This window comes from Pleurodeles waltl, chromosome 3_2, assembly GCF_031143425.1.
Source record: "Pleurodeles waltl isolate 20211129_DDA chromosome 3_2, aPleWal1.hap1.20221129, whole genome shotgun sequence".
In the NCBI taxonomy this organism is placed as follows: Eukaryota; Metazoa; Chordata; class Amphibia; order Caudata; family Salamandridae; genus Pleurodeles; species Pleurodeles waltl.
In genome coordinates, this window is record NC_090441.1 from 39,981,751 (window position 1) to 40,005,055 (window position 23,305).

The following is a 23,305-nucleotide window of genomic DNA, read 5'->3' on the forward strand; positions in this document are numbered from 1 at the left end:
CAAAACCCCTTGCTTTCTTCAGACATTTGGGGCCAGTGAAAGTGTGGAACAAGTCTGTCCCAAGTCTTACTTTGCCCAAGATGTCCTGCAAAGGGGAATGTCAGGAGCTAGGGCCAATAAGAACTCCCTAAACCTCTGCAGGATCATGACCAAACTCCTGATAGAACCAGGCTTGGGGTCTCTAGGCTAAGAGTAAAGGAGACCATTTTCCCAGTAGATCCTGTGGGATCCACTGACATCCCCTGCCTCTTCTGCAGCAGCATGCTCTCTGAGGCCTTCAAAGGAAGGGCAGGTTTGCTGCTCAAGACGCAGTTTCTACCTGGAGGGTCCTCCGGCACCCAAGAGCTCTGCTGTGTCAGGCCTCTGGTGCAAGGTACTCACAAGGGGCAAGATCATCTTTCTGAGGAGACCAACCCCTCACATGAGGTCTGGGTAGAGAGTAACTTTTCACCCTTCCTGCCTATCATTTTGTGGAGCTTCCTGGGCCATTATTCCAGACTCCAGTGATCCTTGTCCTCCCTCTTTTCTGACCTGTGCTCTTGGAGCTACAAAGACTCTTTGAGAGATGCCCAGCATTGCTGTATGGGGCTGTAACTCCACTTTAGCCCAGGCTGAGGTCTCCAGATCATTGCCCTTAAGACATTCTACAGGAATAGAAGCTGAAACTACAACTTTTTAGGGCAAGCAACCCCTCCCCCCAGTTAAAGTTAACAACTGCTATGGGTTGGCACTTTGTGATGTTCTCAGTACTGGTTACTTAGTAATTGTGCCCAAGTAGAATTTGCTCAGGTGACACCAGTGTCTCTGTAAGCTTCTGCCTCAATACCATTTATGAGGGGGGACTGCCTGTATTTCCTTATATTAGGAGGCCAGTCAGCCAGAGTGGCAAGGTCAATACCACCCTATGAAATTAGGACAGCCTCAGTGGTTTCTCTGACTAGGCCACAGTCCACTGCAATAGCCATGAAGTGAACCCAGCTACACCGTTGGTCATGGTACTACTGCCAGTGCTACTACTAGGGGAAGAAGTAGTAGTACTCTTGGTGCTTTTCTTAGGACAGCTGCTATCACCTGTCCTATGGCCTCTTTCTTTACACAAAAAGCACCAGGGTTTCTTGTTAGAAGAGGAGGAGGACTTGAACCCAGCTCCAGAAGAGTTTTGTGGACATGTAGAAGACTCTTTCTTCTTATCTTTAGGTTTTTCACCCCCACCATGCATGTTCGTACCCACCCTGGTGCAAACCCATTTGTCTGCTCTCCTTCCCAATTCTTGACTAGAGGTCAGATCAGAGTCCACCAGGTACTGTAGTTTGTCAGTCACACAGTTATTCAGGATGTACTCTCTCATGATCAGATTGCCCAGCCCTTCATAGTCATGTACATTACTACCATGTAACCAGCCTTCCAGAGCCTTAACTGCACAACCCACAAAGTCTACCCATTCTTGAGAGGACTTCTTCTGAGTTTCCCAGAACTTAATCCTATACTCCTCAGTAGTGAGCCCAAACTAATCTCTACCAGAGCCTCTTTCAAGACTTGGTAGTTGTCTGCATCCTCTTCTCTAACTGCCAAAAGTGTGTCTCTTCCTTTGTCTGCAAACGAGAGCTACAGAATAGCTTCCCACTGCCTCGAAGGGACCTTCTGAACTTTGCAGGTCCTCTCTAAAGCAGTAATCCACCTATGGATGTCATCCACAGACTTGTGAGGAGGGACTATCCTGCTGAGATTCCTAGAATCAAAGGTGTCTTCCCTGACTCTGGACTCTCAAATGCTGCCACCAAGGAGTTTTGCTGCCACCAAGGAGTTCTAACCCCAAATTCTTTCTTTCTCTTCCCATCTCTAGGGACCCTCTCTCAAGAGCTAGCTGCTTTTTCAACTTGAGCTCTTCTCTTGCAAGTTTCAGCAAGCTGAACCCCCTATCTAAGGATCCCTCTTCTGAGCTGCAGTGGGTGGACCCAGCAGTTGATGCTCATCATGAGGATGAGGAGGCTTTACTCCTGCTGGAACCCTTTTGACCACCCCAGGGAGAGAAAAAGTGGGCATACTACTGCAACCCCCTCTTGTACTACCAGTACTGCCCACTGCAGTTTCAATGTTCTCTCTGGAATCCTCATGGTCCTGTCCAGTGTGGTCAGATGAGGTACCAAGTACCTCCTTGTCCAACACTGGTGGCTCACCCTCCTCATCTATCTCTCTTTCCATATCAGGGTTCTGGATGTCATCCTGAATGAGCAACTCTAGAGAGGTTTCTACCTGTCATTAGTTGCCTAGCTGAACACAGGGTCCTCAGTTCCTTGAACTTAAGAGCACCATACCTAGACTCCTGTGTCTGGTCGAATTCCCCTACTAAAGATATGGTACTAATGTGGTGTATGTGGTGCAGCTACCTACTCTAAAGTTCTAAACTTTTAAGAAGTTTGGAAAAGGGCTATGCTAGACCCCTGACTACCCAAGCTAAAACTTTCAAAGTACCTGAAGTTAATATTACAGTATGTACCAAACAGTCAGTAGTGATCTTGTGATCTTTCTTATGCAAAGTCACTGATGACTAAGTGGTAAAGCCGTGCACCAGGTCGGTGGAATCCAAGGGTGAATTCCAGACGTGAAGAACCTGAAAAAGAAGGGGACTGAGTCCAGACCACTCACAGATGTCCAGGAAGTGCAGGTAGGCAATGCCCACCCTCCTGGAGGTGAAGTTCCCGCAGGTCGGTGAAGGAAGAAGTCCGGCTGCGGAATGGGGATGCAGGAAGATCCTTGTAGTCACCCACGAGCTGTCCCATGTTGGTCGCCACATTGCAGGAGGGTCAGTGGTCAGCAGGACCACCACCAAGCACTGGCAAATGCAAGAAGAAGTTGTAGAAAGTTTGAAGGATTTTGGGGTCAAGCAAGTTCCAGGAGACTCGACCCTTGGAGGGGAGTCAGGGCTGGCCCTCAGCATGCAGGAGAGCCAGCAAGAATCATTGGAGCCCCCACGAGTGACCCACTGGCAGTAGGCAAAGGGAGTAGCAGGGAGGCCTCAGCAGCACAACATAACAGGAGTCCCACGTCACAGAAGCTACATAGTAGAAGCTGAACTTAGAATTGCAGAGTACTGGAGGGTGGGGCTTCTTGGAGCTTGAAGATCTCCTGGCGGATCTGTGACTGGAGTGAGTATTTGCATTGTTCAGCACTCCGTTCATCATACTTTTGTGTTGCTAAAGTTGCCCTAAGTGGGAAGGGTATGCCCAGACGTGGTTCCAGTGCTCACTGTGCCACTGGATTCAAGTTAGCCTGGCTGATGAATGATGATACCCCGAAACCGGCCCCAGGATGCTTGTTTCCGGTCCAGGGAGGACCTGGCCTGGCAGTTCGGGCTGGACTGTTCCCATGAGGAACAGGGTCAAGACTGATTTGCATATGGCTGGGTCCAAACTGGGGTGGCATGGTGAGCAAAAGAACGATGGATTAAACCCAGATCTGTGACTGGGGGTGAGTGTGTGCATTGTTCAGCACTCTGTCCATTATCCTTTTGTGTTGCTAATGGAAGAGTCAACAAGCCTTGGTAAGAGCAACAGTAGCGGTGCAGAGCGGCTCCGTTCCAGTGGCTGCAGCAAGGGCCTACAGTCTCCAAAGTTGGTCAGAAGAGAAGTTGGACCCGGAGAGGACCACAGAACCACCACCTGTGTTGCAGAGCTTTTCGATGTCCATGGGACAGCAGGATCCACCAGCCGGTCATTGTCGTCTTATTGGGTATGCAGATGCAGGGGAGTGACTCCTTGACTACAAGGGAGATTCCTTCTTGCTTCTTGGTGCAAACAGAGTCCTTGTGACCCTGGAGGATGCACAGCTACGGATGCTGTAGAATTCTAGAGGAGCTAGAGAAACAATGTTGCTGTAGGAGCACTCCCAACTGGATATAGCCTTGTTCCAGTTCCTAAGGCGGACCAGCAGCGGTTTAGAGACCATGAGCAGTAGATGTTGTGCAGAGACTTCCTTGCACAGACTAGCTAGACGAATCTGAAGACCCACCCCTGGGGAAGCCTTTAAGTAACCCTAAAAGGGGGTTGGTCACTATCTGCAGTGACCCATCGATCAGAGGGGGTCAGGGACGTCATCTTCTTGGCCTAAGCATCCAGATGCTCCAAGTGGCCTCTTCACATCTTATTTCTTAAATGGCAGAATCAACCAGCCACCTGGCAGAGCTCTGCGCACCTCCCTAGGGGAGGAGCAGACAGGTGGGTGGTCACTCCCCTGTCCTTTTTGTGGTTTTACGCCAGAGCGGGAACCAGGGGCTCCTAAACAGCTGCAAATCGGTTTATGCAAGGAGGGCACCAAATGTGCCCTTCAAAGAAGTCTGGTGGGGCTGAGAGGCAATCACAACCCAGAAACACCTATTTCTAAAGAAGAGGAGGTTACACCTCCCTCCTACAGGAAACCCATTGATCTGCCTTACCGTGCTCAAATTAGGCTCAGCAGCAGGAGGGCAGAACACTGACTGGGGTTCTGCAGCAAAGCGGGCTGGCAGGCAGACCCTGCAAGGTTGTACAGGCAGATCTGGGGATCCTCTAAGGAATTCCCAGAGTACATGGCATAATGCAACTAACACTGGGATCTGTGCAGCTGCATGATTCCAACATGTTTGATACCAAACATGCCTAGGTTTGGAGAAGCCATTATGTAGTTGGACTACTTGTGTTGACCAGTGTCCACTACATACATTAAGATGGCTACCCGCTCACTTACAAAGCCCAGGGAATGGAGTCTGGGGTTTGTAGGGGCACCTCTGCTCATGCAGGGGTGCCCTCACAGTCAGGACCATGCAGTACAGTCAGGACCCTTGGGCTAAAAAAAAAACTACCACAGTGGTGGCTTACAGTGTCCATGTGCAGTGACCGAGATATAAGGCAAGCCTTATATCTACAGTGAAAGATGCACACACCATTTCACTCAAGCTGCAATGACAGGCCTGCAGACACAGTTTGCATGGGCCCCATGGGTGGCACAATACATGCTGCAGCCCATGGGGGACCCCTGGTGTACCCATGCCCAGGGTATCTAAGTACCATATACTAGGGACTTACACAGGTGCACCAGTATGCCAATTGTGGGGTGAAAAGTTACTATGTAACCAAATTTAGAGGGGAGAGCACAGATGCTGGGGTCCTGGTTAGCAGGACCCCAGTGTACTACAGTCTAAACACACTGACACCAAGCAAAAAGTGTGGGTAACTATGCTAGAAAGATGCTACATTTCTACACTTACTGCTGAAGCTCAGAAACATTTGCTGGAGCCCCTGTTAACTTCAAATAAAAATGAATGTATTGTCTTGAGAGAGACCCTTAAAACTTCAAGTGACCTCTGGAGTGGATTAACTTGTATATTAACTTCACTATATGAACTGAGGAAAAAAGAGGGGCCTTTAAGTTTGATGTTTCAAACTGAGCAGTTTCAAAGTGTTGGTTGCATATATTTTGTGTATGGGAGGCTCTGTGGGACACTATTAGTAAAGTCAATATAAAAATGCAATAACATTAATTGTTGGTGAAGAAATGCACTGTTCAATTAGAATACTTTAAAGCTTTATATCACTCTTCACATTTCATAAAGAAAGCATATGATGTTGGCAAGCATTACATGAAAGGTCAGTCAAAGAAATACAAATTTTTAACCAAGAAAAAGACAGTAAAGCAGTAGAATTAAAAAGCACAATAAATTTTTTTTATGAGATACCTCTTCAGCTTGCTGATGACAGGAAGTACTATCAAACCAACTCTGTGTTGTGTTCATTTGATGCCTAAAAATAGGTTTCCATAAAGGAGAAGCAAGAACTGATGCAACTTTTGCAGGTGGCACATCTGCAGCAGTATCCAACTCTGAAACAAATTCAAATCAAGCAAACTCTATTACAAGGCTTACCTATTCACTGCACACATGATTCTAGCAAAAGCAGTTTCCAAATTAACACAGGAAGATATATCATGTAAGTAGGTTTTCATACACATGTATGCGTGGTTTATATAGTGAGTACACTCAGAATTAGTTAAATGATAGAGTTCCCTCAAAGATGTAGTTAATGAAAACAACTAATTAATTTCTTCTGCAGTTTAAAAACAATAGTTTATATCCTGAGCTTCATTGGGTGAGCACTTTAAGGCGGCAATCATTTTAACTACTAAACCTTTCTCATTAAAATCTGGAGCTAACGTAAAGCTCGGAGCTTCATGTTTGCTATCTATAGTCTTTACATTTGTCACTGCAACCCACAACATCTAGCACAGCTGCCAATTACCAGTACCAGCATTGCCTGCTTTCCAGGACCAGCTTTCCGCCTACTGTTGGCCCTCGGCCAGATCCAGGATCCACGTTCTTCCAGGCCCTCCCTCTTCAGCTGCATTCTTCTTCCTCTTCCTCTTCCTGCTTCTGTGCTACTCTCTTCTCAAGCCTCTTCCTGCTTTCGTTCCCACCCTCTTTGCTGTTCCTACTCCCTTTCCTGCCTTTTTTGCTGCTGCTCCCACCAGTCCTCCCCACTCCATTTTTCTTACTCTCAATTTCAGCCTTTTCCCTATTGATTCGTTCTCACTTTATTTCTTCATATTTTCTGCCCTCTTTTTGCTTTTTCAGCCCTTTTAGTCTTCTTTTGCTGCTGCCCCTTTTTACCCTTTCTCCACTCCTTTCTCCCGCCTCCTCCCGCTTCCCCCTCCCCTTCCTGCCTTTTTGCCAGCCCCACCCACCACCTCCTAGTGCCCCTCCCACGACCTACTTAATGGCAGCCGCGCTGCTGGCCTGCCAAAGGCAGGCCCATCTGCTCTCATCCACACATGGATCACACCCAGTGCCAGGAACCCTGATCCCACCACCACCCACAGCTACAGCTCTACTGCCCTTCGTGTCTTTGAAACTGGATGCAAACACTGCTACACCGCCGCACCACACGCCACGGTAGGACCTTTCACCTGCACCTTCTACCACTTCACCTGCACCCCTCTCAGCAATACCCAGCTCACTCAAGTCGCAACACCAACTACCCACCACCAGCTCGCATGCACCCTTCTCAACACTCCCTCACTCAGCAGACATGCTATCAAGGTCTGGGACCCTATTAACACTCTCGCACCTGACACCATCTTCCTAACCGAGACCTGGCTCAACCCAATGTCAGGCCCCAAATATCGCCACCACCATACCTGCAAGGGGGGACATGTAGATGTTGAAGAGGGTGGTGCTGAGTCATGAGCCTTGAAGGACTCGGCACATAATGGGTTTGGGTGTGCAAGTGAAGGGTGGAAGGTGGACTTGTGTTCCGTCAGTGAGAAAGGAGGCGAGCCATCTGAGGGTGTCTCCTTGGATGCCTAGGTCGTGAAGTCTGGCGATGAGCATGTGGTGGGGTTGGGATGATGGGCCCACTCTCACGCCAGCTGAGCACACCAGGAAACTCGGTATCATCCTGGACAGCAAACACACCATGAGGTCCCAAGTCAACGCAGTGCCATCCTTCTTCCTCATCCTGTGCATGTTACGAAATATTTTCAAGTGGCATCCCCAAAACTTGAGACGAACTATCATCCAAGTCCTCGCCATCAGTCGACTGGATTAGGGAACACACTCTACGTGGGAATCGAGGCCCACCTACTTCCAAGATTACAGACCATCCAGAATGCCACAAGACTCATCCACGATCTTCCTTGTCGCATCCCCATCATCCTTCACCTCAAAAGACTCCACTGGCTCTCGGTTCATAGGAGATGCCAGTTCAAGCTCCTCACCCATGTGTTCAAGGCCCTGCATGACTCCAGACCCGCCTACATCAACCATGGCCTGAGATTCCACAAGCGCTCCAGAAATCTCTGCACAGCCTGCCTCGCGCTGGCCCATACTCCAACATACAACGCAGCAGAGCAGGACGACGCTCCTTCTCCCAGCTTGCAGCCAAAGCATAGAACAGCCTCCCCCTGTACCTCAGGACCTTCCTACTCTACAGGAGTTGTGTAGGATGCTAAAAACCTGTTTTTTGACTGAGACACCGGACCTTGCCGGCTCCTAGATGCCCTCTTGAGTGACAAGTCAAGCTCCACAAGATTGACTTATTGATTGATTTAAACAAGTGTGTGATTTGAAACAATTTTATTAAACTACATTCAGCTTACTCCAGAGGTTCTGTAGGAATGGTCCAGCGACATGAAAAAAAAACATCCCCACTACTCCCACTGTTTCATAAAATAAAGTCTTCACTTATAAAACTGAAAACACGAATGCATTAAAATACAGAAAGTTTGTTAACACGTCACAATTATTTTAACTTTCAGAAAATAAAACTGAAATGCCCCCTTCATTCAAAGTCCATCAACTACAGAAATGCTGGGAGTAGAGCAAAAGATTCTAGTCAGAGCAGGCTTAAATGGCAATTATGAACCATTAAATACAGATGTCCAAAATTCATTAAGTATGACTTATTTGTAGGCTCCATCATAAGGTGACTAGATCACATAAAAGCAGTGCAACAAGGAAATGCAGGTTCACATGTCAGCTGGGATGTCATAAAACTGAAGGTGTAAAGTGAAAGTGGCAAAAAGTCAAAGCTTTCATACCAGAGGGCAAAGCAGCAATTTATCTACATTTATAGTTCATAGTGTGATCTGTATTCATGCCGTATCCGCCACCACCTCCTGGACTTGTAGGTCTGCAGTAATTGAGTCACTGGACCCAAGGAATAAAATGCTTAGCATCCGTTTGGTGCAGTTCCTAAAGTCCCTCATCAAGGAGCATTCCCAGATCCAGTTGGATTCAAGGAGCCTGGCTAACAGAGGCTCTTCCAAGAAAGGCTCTGTCAAGAGTCTGTGGGCCCACTTATGTTTTGGTGGGCTGCTAGTGAGAACTGGTGCTTACTGACTCCCTATCCTGCCAGGCGGGCATATTTCTGAACATTAGAAATGATGGCAGGTTGCTAGGGAGAATCGGGCTATTGTCTCCCTATCCCGCCATACTCAGACCTAATCCTCTTGTGATCTAACATCAGCACTGTTGCACTATATGCGTAATTGTGCACGCAGAATATGGCTCTGCAAACTTTATATTACTGTACTGTTGTAGCGGGCTGTCAAAGAGAACCAGGATCCATTGGCACTCTATCCCGCTTTATTTTAGTTTTGATGCTATCATGGTCAAATATTGGCATCGCTGCACTTTACATGTTAATATCGCATATAAAAGTAATGTGAAAAAAGTATTTGCTAAATGTCTTAACGTCATGCGTACCCTGTACCTATAATGTTGAAGGTTACATGGGGAGGGTCATTGGTTTTTGGTAGGATTATTTTGAGGTCCCTGATGGCAGACTGTTTTAATCTTTATTAATTAATTTGTGATGTATTTGTATGTTCTTAACAACGTTTGTAGTTTTTATTGGCTAACAGGCAAAAAATGACTTACTTAAGTGTGTGATTTGGGACTATTCCAAGTTATTGCAAACTGTAGGAATAGCCTGGAAGTATTAGGGTTAGCATTTTTGCAAAAAGCAAAAAAAGGATCATTGACTAATTAAATGTTCTACTGTAGTGGTTCTAAACCTTTTGAGTTCTGTAGACCCCATTGAACCACAGCTGGACACCAGAGACCCCAAAGCCATTCTTATGATTTAAATCTCTACAGAAAAGCTGCAGGTCTAAATATGAGCAGAACTACACACTGGTATAAAACTCAGGTCATATTCACAATTATGAGAACTCTGAGCTCTCAGCAGAAGTGATAGCACAGAAGTAGTAACTGGATTGATTCAGGCCTCAGACAGACAGGGCCATAATTGACCTAAACACAGACAAAGCAGGAGATCAAGGAGAGTATTTGTGTTGAAAGGTGACAAGGATAGTGCCTGTATAAAGTCTAGAAGACCATGTGCTCATTATGCCAAAGTACATGCTCCATACTTGAGATACTCTGCTTGTAGAAAAATGTAAACTCTGCTGAAAAGTGCAAGAAAGCCCCCTTTATAATACAAGAAGTGAGTGTGATTGGAGTCTGAATTTCTGACAATGCAAAGCAGGGGACGCGAGAACATACAGCCTGGAAGGTTTTTTTGGCAGTCCACCTGTGTATGCATGCATAAATCACTAAGAGGTTAGAACACTGGTTCTCTAAGTGTGCAGACACATGTTATTTTCTAGAAGATCAGCAGTGATTCAAAAGTGTTTTTAGTCAAAAGCTGATTACTGGTTCAGATCAGAGAATGTTTGCCTGCAAACAGTGGCTGCGCATTCAAAAATGCTCTGTCCTGCACTAGCAGTCAGCCTTGGACTAAAAACAGTGTTTAACATCTCACAGTTGTTTTTAACCATATCTTCATCATAGATTTTAATAATACATATATCAAATGCATTGTGGAAGTAGACTTCAAGTAATTATTACTTAATTAAACTATTATCCTCTTATGAGGAACCACCTGTATATAGTTATTTAGGACAAAATACATTTAATTATTGACAGAAGATAACAGTTAAAGATCATATTGGTCCGCAGATCCCCTGAAAGAGTCCTGCAAACCTGTAGGGTCCATGGACCACAGTTTAAGAACCGTTGCTCTACTGATATGCTCCACTTAAAAATAGACACATAGCACCAGCATGTGGTGGACTTCCACCAATATGTGCTAGTGTTCAGAAATAAGAGCTGGTGCTGAGCAATGGCAAATACTGGCACAAATGAAACACTACATACTACAAACCTAGCTGAATGACAGTGGAATCCAGTAGAGGGTCAAAGCAAAAGATAAAGTTAAAGAAGTAATTAGAGGGGCATTTTGTTTTGCTAACATTGTACTTCAAATCAATTTTAAAACTATATTTTTTTCAAATGATCAAATCGCCTGCCTATACAGCAGCACAGATATCTAAAGTGGCTTTTTTGGCATCTGTTGCGCAACTTGAAAATTACAACTTTCATGGGTATGAAAAGGGGTTGCTACATAAGTCCAATAAATTGGAAGCACAATGTTTAATAGAACATTTTTTAAACACGTTTTTACTTCTTTGGGGTGCTCTAATGCCTTCAAGTGATTTTCGGTTCCCTAACAAGCTTGAGTCACTCAATAATTGGTGTGGTGCAAGCCAATTTAGGGTTTCACCAGAAAAAGAAAACAAGTTACTTAGCTTTCGTAACACTCTTTCTCGTGGATGCTCTATCTGCACATTCCTCACCTTGTAAATACTTCCACAAGAGTCCGAATGAATCCAGAAACTCAAAAGCATTATCCCTGTGTACCAGTAGCTGGCATCAGCCAGCTCTGCGCCAATGTTGTTCTGCTCTGGAAGTGCTAGTGGTGGCACATATAAGCACCACCCAAGCATGCAGGCCTTAGCTGCTTTCTAAGGCTTGTCTGCGCCCTTAGATGTAGAGTATATCTGCAAATTGGTGTAACCGGCAGGCAGATCTCTTGGCTGGTTCATTCTAGATAGAAAAAGAGTCCATTCCACAGAACAGGGAAATGGGCAGGGCAGTGAAGAATCTGCAGTTAGATAGTTACCAGAAAGAGTCCTACCATAGGTAAGTAACTTGATCTTGTAATGGATCATTTTAACCACCGATTCCTCACCCTGTGATTTAATACCAATGTGGAATGGCTCAAACCATAAAGTCCTCTGGGACCGAATGGGCAAAATACCCATTCCAATGGTGCAGACTATAAAGGCAATAATACTTGGTGTATGTGTGCACTGATGTCCATGTAGCAGCCTAACAGATATTCAGGACAGGCACTCCGCCCTCAATAAGCCCTTAATCCTTCAGGTGGGTGCTTTTTAGCTACCATGTAGCACATTTGAATTTGATTTTGTAGGTGGATGCTTGCCAGCCAGAATCACATCAACAACTTCGGAAGAAGATCAAAGAAGATCAGCAGCGACCGCTCAATCTCCATGCATGGAGGTGCAGAGGGAAGAGGCCCAGGTGCAGGACCATGCCCTTTTGCGGTGACAGCAGATCCTTTCAAAGGAGCAGCTTGATCGGTGGACCGATCCTCAAGCCCAGGAGTTCTGGATAGTATATCCTTATGGCCCAATCCAAGACCACCAAGAAGACCTGGACTCAGTCAGTCTTGATCTTCTCCAGAATTCGAGCTAACAGTGGAGGAGATGGTAAGTCATACAGGAGTTCTGAGCATCATTCTAGGCGGAATGTGTCTGAGAGGGAGCCTTCTTAGGAACTCTAGTGCACAAAACTGAAGACATTACGCATTCTCAGCGGCGGCGAAAAGATTGAGCCGGGGCTCTCCCCATTTTTGGAAAATGCCCTGCACCACCTGTAGGTGTAGCTGCCATTCATGATCGACTATGCATCCGGGAATGAGTTAATCTGCCTGGCATACAGATATCCAACCAGGTGGTTCACGACCAGAGAAATTGCTCACTTCCAGAGGGGAAGAGCCTCCTGCCACAACACCCCAGACACCACTCCTTCCTGCTTGCTGCTGTTACCAAATGGCAATGGTGCTGCATTCGAGTACCTGTACAAGCCTCTCCTTAATGGATGGTATTAGACCTTCAATGCAAAGCACATCGCCTGCAACTCTCCTACAGGCTGATGTGAAGTTGGGATTCTATTTCCCCAGTTCTCCACTTCTCCCAGATGACCCCCACAGGCCAGTAGTGATGCATCCTTGACCACCTCATCAGCTCTGGGTAGGTAAGCACTGGGAAGTGTCACTGGCCCAACAGCAGTCTAGCTGCCCCCCCCCCCCACTGCAGTCTACTCCGAAACCTGGATGTAATTCGATAGGCTCCCCTGGTGCTGTGCCCAGTGGGACTTAAGATCCGATTGTAGAGTCTGCATGTGCCATCTGATTTGTTGGACAAGCTGGATTCAGGGGGTCAAGAGCCACAGCTCTTTATTTGTTAAATTCCTCCTTGGTCCCCTCATAACTTAATTCTGGTAGTCAACCAGCCGCCACCCATCACGTTGCTTGTTGCTGTTTCTAACTTGAGTCCTTTTGCTATTCTGACCCTCTTCCACCCTTTCACCATGCTCGGACTACCATACTATCTTTATCCACTTTCTGTCCCGATGCATGAGCGCTCTGCCTCCCTCCCCCAAAAGATTACACAAAGCTCTGTTGTTCTTGAAAAGGCCCAAACTTCAAATTATCTTTGTACATCAGATGAGCTCCAGGAACACATTTTACAATTGAACAGTACGTGGTCTCTACCCAACAGCTGTGATGGTAGCACACTGATGAGATGTGCCTTTACTTTCCTTTGAATTGCAGGAGAAAAGACTCTTACGTAGATGGGTAAATCTTCTGCTCCTTTCTTTTCTGCATTTCTCAAGGTTGTGGATGTCTAGGCTTGTGGTGTTGCCTGCCAAAAATGGTTAGTCACTCAGCCATGTTAGTAGGGTACTTTCTTCTGAGGGCCTTGTAGGTAGGTCTGAAAGTGATACAGGTGCAACTGAGCTTCCTTCAGAGTTGGGGCAATGTGTTTATATTTTTTCAGGGATTTGAGGAGATGGGCCTCAACTAAAAAATGTCACTGATATTCAGGATACCCACAAAGATATCCAACCTATTCAAATAGAATCATATTGAGCAGGAGAGGACAAGTAAGTATGCCAAAGCAGCTAGTTGAGCAAGTGCTCAACATTTATGGTGTTTCAGAAACAAACTACAGCTTGAACCAGCTTCAGAGTTCTGTAAAATATGCCAGATGATTGTTATAGATACACAAAACAATCCCATTGTTGCTGATTGTGCACTTCTGACTGCATCACCTGCTTTAGTTTCGTCCTCCAACGCCTGTGCTGCTCAGAGAGTTAGCTTGAGTCCTGATAACCTAAGAAGGGCACAAGTGTGACTCACACTGCCCTTGCTGAACTCCTTTAGATGACTAGATTATGTGTATTAGCCAAAATCCTTCGATTCTCCAGTGGTGGCCTTGAATACTGTTGTGGTGCACCTTCATTCCTCCAGTGGATGCATGGTGTACTCATGTTAGCAAGCCCATTTCTTTATGTTATTGTTGGTTTACAGTCATTCTTCTCCCTCCAAATGCTATGCCTGGATCCAACCTGGTGGCTCTTCATTTTCTACACATATAAGATTAAAAGGTCCTACTTAGTGTCTGGGCTCACTAAGGCCCCATACTACTAGTCTCCCAGGCACCTCTCAAAAGTCTGAATCTGCGTGCAGAGCCTAAAATATTTGAATGCAGAGCTCCCATTGTGAGGTTCAGGACCCAACACAGACACTCTTGTCCTTTTAACCACTTATTGGAGGAGTCAACACTCTTTTTGCTCTCCAGTCTCTGGCAGTGAGGTGACTTCACCCTATTCCATATCCTTCTGTACGTTTTTTCTGGGGAGTGGCATGGAACAATTAAAGGGGGCATCCTAACTTATTTTGGACAGTGTACTGGGAAGGAGATGTTAACTGTGCACTGCCCGTATCCTATTACCCTCTCCTGACGTGGACAACTCTCCTCTGCATCACACCTCCTTTGTACGCCTCATATTCACGTTGCAAATTATCAGAAGTGAAACTTTTACTAAGTTTTGAGGGCTCAGTCTCTATTATAAACCTGCATACTTTCTCTTCTCAAACATAATTTGGCCTTCTCCCATGCACCTATACCAGACTACACCTCAGACACCTCCACCCCATCCAAGCATGAACTGAATGATTGTTCTAGTCAAGGAGAGTAGAAGCTACCTCTTTCCAATGAAAAGTAATTGGCAACAGACCCTATTTTCTGATCTTTAGCAACAGCTGGCTTCTTAGTAGAGCAAACTTTAGATTTGGGGACTTATAATTTTGCTATCCCTAACAAGGGCCAGCCTATCCGTGTTGAAAGGAAATTGAAGATGATCCCCATGACAAGGAGCCAGTCAGCTCAATTTAACCGCTCTTTGACCATGAAACTCAGCCACAGTAGATGAGATCCTGGTAACTCTAGGATATACCATTCAGTCTCCAAAAGTTTTTTATTGATTTTTCTGAGGGTTTTGTTTAACTGTAAACACAGTATTTTGTAAGTGCATTATGTCTGTGCCTCTTGCTCTGCAAAAGATGTTTGCTGAATTATGTCACGATCAATGATTCCACACGACAGCATTAATTACATCATTGACAGTCCATTCCCAAACACGGATACTACATACAGCACAACCAATTCACTTCAGTCCTGACCTGCAGCACATTCTGATTGTTCAATATTGCCATTCCACACTCACATATAGTTCCAGCTACATATCAGGGCTGAAATGCACCAGCAATTTCAATGTTCAGCCAAACACACAACTCCAATATTGAGACATATACACAACTTTGTTAATGTTCCTGTATTCTGATCCTTAACAACTTTGCTATTCCGGATTAGGATCCCACATGCAACTCTGCCAATCCACCGCAATCTGAACATTGCAAGACTGATGCAATTGTAGCACTGGGATAACAGACCTAAAGCACTTGAATCCTGGCCTGCAGTAGATAATGTGATTCTATTAGTGAAACTCATACAGATCTCTCATGCTCATCAAGGCTGAATTGCAGCACCTCAACTTACTGTAGCTGTAAATGGCTCCACCTTAACTGTGTCTAGTGCCTGTCTTGTCACCAAGCACAACAGCCTTAGTAGCCCAGTTCAGTGGATCTTTTACCCTACCCCAGTTAGAAGACGCACTAAATCCTTCTTGATTCTGTGGGTGTCAATCCAAGCTCACTTGTAATTAGTCAATTTTGGGTGCATCAAATATTTTGTGCTTTGGGACGTTAGCACAGGGATACTCAAAGTATGACCTGGGGGCCGCATGCAGCCCTCCTGACATTTGTGTGTAGCCGCCTGGTGAACAGAAGCACTGGGCTGCTATTTATATGACAGAGGACAAACATTCAGAAGGTTGTTAAATTGGCAAAGCTTTTATTTACATGCTAACCAAAGTAACGTTAAAGAAGCAAAGAGAGTGTTCTACACAATTTATCTTTAGGCACACCTTCATATTTAAAGACATCTTGTACTAAACATGTAAGAATATGATAAACACTCTTCAAAAGTCAAAATGTGCATTTCATTAACATGCAGAAGTGTTTCACCTTGGTACATCAGATTATGTCACTGTATTGAGGAATTTAATAGAAGTGATACTTCTCAAACATGGACCCAGGTTGTTATTATAATTGGACACCACTATAGTTTATTAAATCACACACAAGAGAAGTTTTCTTTACAGCACACATACTGAACTCATATTTCGAGATGCTCTCATTTGTGTCAATGAAGAAAAAGGAGGCAAAGTGAAATAAAACTATTATCTAGGACCACACAATTTGGTGCAGGGGGAAAGCTGGGATTCATCCCAGGTTTTATGGTTTCACAGTGTGCAATTCACTAGATAAGTATCTCTTTCCTCTCATGTTTCACATTAAACGTTAATGAATTTTCTTTACATTTTTGAGGCACGAGGTTAGAGCATGGGTGGTAGACAGGAGCCATGTGAAGGCTCAGGTTAGTTGTCCACACCATGAACATGCTTTGCTTCCCTCTACAGTCACCTTTCACCACTCAACCCTCACCCTGTCCTCAGGCATCACAAATACCTTACTTATTGGCCCCTGTGGAAATGTTTGTGAGTACCCATGTGTTAGCTGGTGCTCAAATGTCTGGACTAAAAGCAATTGACTGTTCCCTTCACATCCTATACAGATGATGACAATTCCATTTTGTAAAATTCACCAGGTATTACATAACTTCAAATGCAATAACCCTACTTGGAATAAACAGATTATGGCAATTCCATTTTGTAAAAATCACCAAGTATTACATAACTTTGAATGCAATAAACCTATTCGGAATTGCAGCTTATACTTTGAAAGCAAGATTTTTTTTTTTTTTAAAGGCAAACATTGTAAATGTCTACCACCAAAGTATGCAGCCACATTACCTCTGATAAATACATGACTGTAATACATGACAACCACTTACCACAGAAGGATTTAAATCCCATGGTCTTGGAAGCCAGGCGCCCCATTAGTCGTGCCACAAGAAGCTGCAGATCCAATCCCCAGGAGAGTGCAACATCTGGTAGCCCATAAGCAACAACTGTGAATTTGTAGCCCCATTCATTATTGCTGCTATCTGAATGAAACAGGAACTGCAGACGTGGACCAGCTCTGATGGTCACTTTCTACCAAAAAAAGACACAGTAGTTGTAAGTCTGGAACAACATAAAGAAATCACTTACAGCCACTGAAAAAGGTGAAGACCGTTTTCTAAACAGTAACATAAGATCAAGGCCCTCATTAGAACCTTGGCGGGCAGGTTTAACCGCCGGGCGGCCGCCAATGCGGCCACACTCCCGCAGGGTCTATTTTGAGATCCCTGCTGGGCCGGAGGGCGGAAAACTAGCTTCCGCCCGACGGCCCAGCGGGGATCTCAGCCGCAACATGGCTGCGGCTGTGCGACAGGTGCAGTTGCACCTGTCGCGCTTTTCTGAAAAGCTGCATGGGGCCGTGGCAGTGGCATGGTGACTCCCATTTCCGCCAGCCTTTTCATGGCGGTTTGGGCTGGCGGGAGGGGGACTTGGAATCCCCTGGGCAGTGCTGCAAGCAGCGCTGTCCTGGGGGATTTAAACCGCCGGGACTAAAGTGGCGGGAAACCGCCGGGACTAAAGTGGCGGGAAACCGCTGGTCCCGGCGGTGCGACATAAGCGGCACTTCCGCCGTGGTCATAGTTCCCCAGGAAGCACCGCCAGGATGTTGCCGGTGCTTCCGTCGCAGGGTTGTAATGACCCCCCATGTGTATTATAAGCATCAGGGCAATACACAAGGGATACTATTATAAGCATCAGGGAAATATACAAAGAAAACATCTCTGCTGTATATTTCTACCTGACAAAATATTTCCGTCGATCCTGAATCAAAGCAATAAAGTACTGGTTATCATTTAATCATTTTTGCTGTACAATATTTTATGAAGCCCTCTATGGGGTATTGAATGCTTTTGTGTCTAACACAACTTAATGGGAATTCACAGTTAACAACGTAACAATGATTGTGAGCACTAAAATGAAGAGAATACTACATATACGTAAAGTGTGCTCTCCATCATGTTTAACCGTTTTAGCCGTATATCGTCTGGTAAAAATGAAACATGTAATATGCCTTCACAACATAAGTTGTACAAAAGGGCTCCTTTCTGAAGTCAGTTCATCTTAGCTATATCCATATCACCCGCCCACAGTGACACCTCTATCTGGCACCAACTTTGTTAATATTCTGAAGCTTGTAAAACAAACAAGCAATACCAAACGAAAACAACTCACCAAGATGGCTGGGAAACATGCACTGGAATCTGTAAACTATACCAATGTTGGAGAACCACCTTTATATGTGCATACCTTACTATTCTCTATCATTTGCCTTCAGGGACATTTTAAAACGTGAGTAAAGAGAGCAACTGTCCAGGGTTCGATGCTTATAACGCTCTGATCAGTGGTTCATAGTATGCCTCCATTAGCCTGCCACGTCATGCTGCCGGGACAGATAGATAATGTCAGATCTTAAGTAAGCACTGATTTTAATGTGCTCGCTCTCATTCTAACACCTTGATTTCTCAGTTTCACTTACCTCCATGTTCCATTTTTGTTTCTTGCCTGATTGTCTACCTCGTTCTCTTATCTCTGTCGTTTAGTTTCCATTTTAACACCAGCAAATTATTATTCCTGCTTCCTTAATTGTCCTCCTTCAATAAATGCTTCTTATTGGACTCCTAGCTCAGTTTCTCCAATTACTATTTCTTCCTTTTTCATTCCTATCTGTACACCCACCATTCTCCACCAATTTCTTTCTAGTCGTAATCCACCATGCCTTCTCAATCGTCTTTCCTGCCTTTTCTATTTTGATTTTTGTTCCCGCTTCTCCCAATATTTTGCATCATGTTCACCCTCCTTGTTATCTTTATTGCACAAACCTTTTTCATTTTCCCACCTTTTGACCTTCATTCTTCTGTTTTCTTTCCCATGCTGCTTATTCTTTATTAATTTTTGGTTCTACCCTCACCTTTCCCCATATTCATTTATTATATCTGCATTTTTCTTACAATGGAAAATATGTCCATTGTAATTTGTTTCTAACATCCACGATTCTTTTTTTCCAAATTAAGGTTTTTTTCTTATTTTACTTGCCTTTGAACTTTTGTGTTTCACTTCTTTCAACCTTTAACTTCCTCCCTATTTCCACCTCTCTTTTTTCTCATACCTTCCTCTTTGTTTTCACCTTCCCATATTTTATATCTTGTTAGCTTCCTTTTCTCTTGCTTTTTTTCTCTTTCCTTATATTTAGCCCTTTCCATCTGGCATTCCATCTGTTATTAATACCTCTTTCCTTTCATATTTACTTGTTTTTCTTGCTTCTTGTCCTTGTTTCACTTTGTTGCACTGTTTTCATTCTTTCATTTCATTGTAACTTCTTTACTTCTCTGATCTATACTTTTTCTTTCTCTACTTTCATTTTCATTTGTGCTTTCATCTTTTGTTCATCAGTTTTTTTCTTCAATCTATTAACTCTCCCTTTTTGTCTTCCTTTCAGATGTTTTTGTTTGGCTTTCATCTTTCCTTTCTGTTCTAATTTTTTGGATCCTAATTCACTAGAATCCTTTTCTTTAAGTCTTTCTGATCTCTTTCCCTAAATCCTTTCATTTCTTACAGCTTTTCATTCTTTTACGTTCCTTTTTTATCCTTCCTTCCACTCTTGATAGTTTTGTTTTCATCCTATCCTGTCATTATTTCTGTCAGTGTCCTGCACTAAGCCACTCAATTTTTCTTACTTGCTATTTTTCTTTTTCATCATTCTTCTTTATCTATGTCATTGAGTTTTCCTCCTACGTCCCCACGGTTCAGTTCCAAAATGCTATTCTCTTGCAGTGTTATTTATGATCTTGTGTATGGAATCCTGCATCTCTGACCAAAGGCTTAGCGTGACACAGACATACAACAGGCAGCCCGCAATGCTGCTGCAGTAGCTAATGAAATGTGTGCCTCACCACGGTTTTGCCAATCTCTTTTGCCTGTTCTGTGTATGTCTAAAGGAAAATTACACAGCTGTTGGCTTAGCTGTGTCTGTTCTGTGTGTAATCAAAGGAATCACAGCTAGTACTACTTAGGTACATGTCACATTATCAGAAGCTGGTGGAGTCTGGAGGTGTCTAACATACGCAAGTGGATGTTGCTTGCAAAGATATGAGAAATTGCATAGTGCCTTCTCATTCAAAAGCATGTGTGAAAGGACGATATTGACCTGACTGAGAATCTTAAGGAGATCTGCGCTATTAAGTTGATGCTAGATCTGGTCTTTTGTTGGTAAATAACAGAATAATGGCATTGGAGTTGCTAGTTATTAGAATAGACATTTTTGGGATCTAACTGAAGCAATGCTTGATGGTTTTGATGAAAGCCTTGATGGCTGTGAAGGTGCAAATTAAAGGTTGGTGTGTCATAGCTGGCTTTTGCTGCTGTGATGACATTTCTGTGAAAGAAGCAAACAAGCTGTCTCGTATGTGCATTTTGTGCTGTTTCTTTTCGCTCACAGCTCATTTAATGTCAGTCAGTCTTTCGGTCCACCATGATACAGGTGCATAATGTGTTACTGTAATTGCATGAACATTAAGCATGAGATGCTCTGCGATGGAGCAAACAAGAAGCATTTCATGCTTGTTCCACTGAAGTAGATGGTCTGACGTTTATAGCGCTACAGTTGACTGAGATCCCTCCATATTAAGGAGCATGTACAGTTTATAAACAGGTAAGTCCCTGAAACTATTAAAAGCGTACTTCTTGTGAAGAATATACTGGTGTCACATTCTCTAGTCACAGAAAGTGCACCATAAGTATTGCACACTGTAGAAAATTTGCTTCTCCACAAGAGTTTGACTCTACCCATGGGCAACAGCATCTGGATGCTGGAAGCAAGACAAGCCTAAGTATTGTTCTTGCCTGTCTGAACTTGGGCAAGGTCACAGTCTAGATTTCCTGCAGGCAACCATGGCCAATTTGACATAGATGTTGTCTATTCTTCAGGAGGACAATAGGGCATCATGGCAGCGACTGGACAAGGTGCATCCATGGACCCAACATAAAATATCCACAAACTCCGTCACCTCTGATCGATCCTATAGCAAGAATGATTTAGTCCAAACGCATTCCGGCCCCCAACCCCGGGAGGTTCATCTGTCCACAAGTCTACAGACTTCACAAGTGGTGCAGCTATCAGTAGTGGAAGGGCTCAGATCACTGTTATTCAGAGGGAAGTGGCACCCTAAAATGCTTCTACAGGGATGTCAGTAAGTATTTATAAACCAATACCGATTGCTTTTCATTTGCAGATGAGTATCTCTCCCCAAAGAATCCAAGGTGGTTTTCAGTCTGTCCTATTTTGGTGGGTACCTCAGCCTCCCGGTAAATGCACCTGCAATTTTAAACTGTCTTTGGGTTGTGTTACTAACCTGTCACATGTCCTGTCTGTTCTCAGAAATAAGACCTTCAAAGGACTTCCTAGATCCTCCATCCTTTGGCGTAATGATGATCAGCTTACCTTGCTAAAGCGTGCTCACTCCCCAAATATTCAGAAATATTTGTAACATTCTTACGGATTGTAAACCAGATTTTTTTTTTCTCATGGAGACCTAGCTCAGTGCAAATTCCAAGCCAGAGGTTGCCTTGACGCTCTTGTAAAATTATCTAATTCTTCAATGGAATAGAGAGGGCTGCAAGGGGGCTGGAGTAGTGGTTATATTCAAGGTTAGTTTTCAACTCCAAGTCTTTCCCTTAGATAATGCTCTGCAAGCAGAAGGGCTTGGTTTTTCTATCAAGACCTCTCACAATTTTACCCTCTTGCGGGCTCTTATCTATCACCCATCCGAGGCAAGAGTATAATTTATTAAAACCATTGGCTTTAATATAATTGCCCGCTCTATGTGAAGTTGGTCAATTTCACAGTTTTAGGAGATTTTAACTTACATGTCGACAATCCTAATGATTAATTGGTGGGTCAACTGATTGATACTATGGTGTCTTTAAATATCCACCAACGGATCAATTCACCTATGCATACGGCAGGACACACTCTAGATTTGTATTTTCAAATATAAATTTGGCGGGGCTTGAGCCTTCTGGTTAGGTGGGCTAGTCAGACCCATCCATATTCCAATCTCATTTAGGCCCTTCTCTACAATTTCCATCATGTGACTCTCGTGATCATGGAGGTTGGTTAATAAGCAGGCTCTAGTTAACACTGCAGTCATCCTGTCCCCACAGTGCTAGGCAAAGTGGTGAAGGATTGGGAGAGGGTGGCGGGGTGCCTGCCTGATGCTGCAGATAAGTTGGCTCCGCCTAAAGCCATACGCTCCTCAAAAAATCCCTCATCTGCACCTTGGTTTTCTCAAGAACTTACTTGAAAAAAACTGTAAACACTTGGAAATTGTGACTGGAGTATGGTCGGAAGGATAAAGTACTTTAAAGATAGGCCCTCAAATCTTTCCGGAAAATAAGTAAGAATGTTCAGGACAACATTTTTTTTGACAAACATCAAGGAATCAGAAAAGTCCAGCTGGGAAACCTTTCAGATGGTAAATTCATTTCTAAAACCCAGTGCATGCATTGCTAAATTGCCTGCCACTCAAGAGCTGTACAAAAGGGGTCCGATTCTTCTTCTGCTTCCAGGCCTGATTTACCACCTTCTAGAGTGGCATGTTCTCTCACTAGATTTACTAGAGTATCCCTGGAAGCTTCTATATGTGCGATTATACAGTGTTGCATGGGAGAGCCATGTCCTCTGCGTACCTTGGCATATACTGTGGAGAGTATTAATCCAGTATTCAAATAAATCTTTAACACTTTGCTATCTTCTGGTACTGTTACCCAAATATATAAGCAGGAGGTGTTGATCCCCTTGCTAAAAAAGCCTTCAGCTGACCCCTCAAAGTTGGAGAATTTCAGACCTATCTCCTTATTATCAGCTACATCCAGTGCTTAATTTGAGCCAGTGGTTTCCAGTTGGGGGCACTAGCACTTATTTTTAGGGGCCAGAACTTATTTTTCTGCATCACGCATTTACTGCGAGCAAAAGACACATATGGGAAAGATGGAGGAAGAGACAGACTGAAAATTGCACAAAGGGGGAAAGCTGCAAGAGTGAGCTGAAGGGGCAGGGAACAGCTGTAAATGGATGAAAAAGTCCTAAAATGGCTTTAGGAGTACGCTGACTCATTATTCTGTGCTCGCAAATTTAATTGTGGTAGCCACATGTTTCAGAGAAAAGCTTTGGGCACCGTCACGTTTTGATTTATAAATTAAGCACTG

General features: G+C 44.2%; 1 protein-coding gene across 2 annotated transcripts in view; it reads right to left on the minus strand.

The window, feature by feature from the left end:
- Positions 1 to 23,305, minus strand: part of ZZEF1 (zinc finger ZZ-type and EF-hand domain containing 1) — a 1,404,152-nt gene that overhangs the window by 894,836 nt on the left and 486,011 nt on the right. For both annotated transcript variants that reach the window (XM_069226690.1, XM_069226689.1), the window contains exons 24-25: positions 16,936 to 17,137; positions 5,711 to 5,853 (exon numbers count right to left, since the gene is read on the minus strand). In XM_069226690.1, coding sequence (XP_069082791.1) covers positions 5,711 to 5,853; positions 16,936 to 17,137 — 345 coding nt within the window. The remainder of the gene's footprint in view (positions 1 to 5,710; positions 5,854 to 16,935; positions 17,138 to 23,305) is intronic.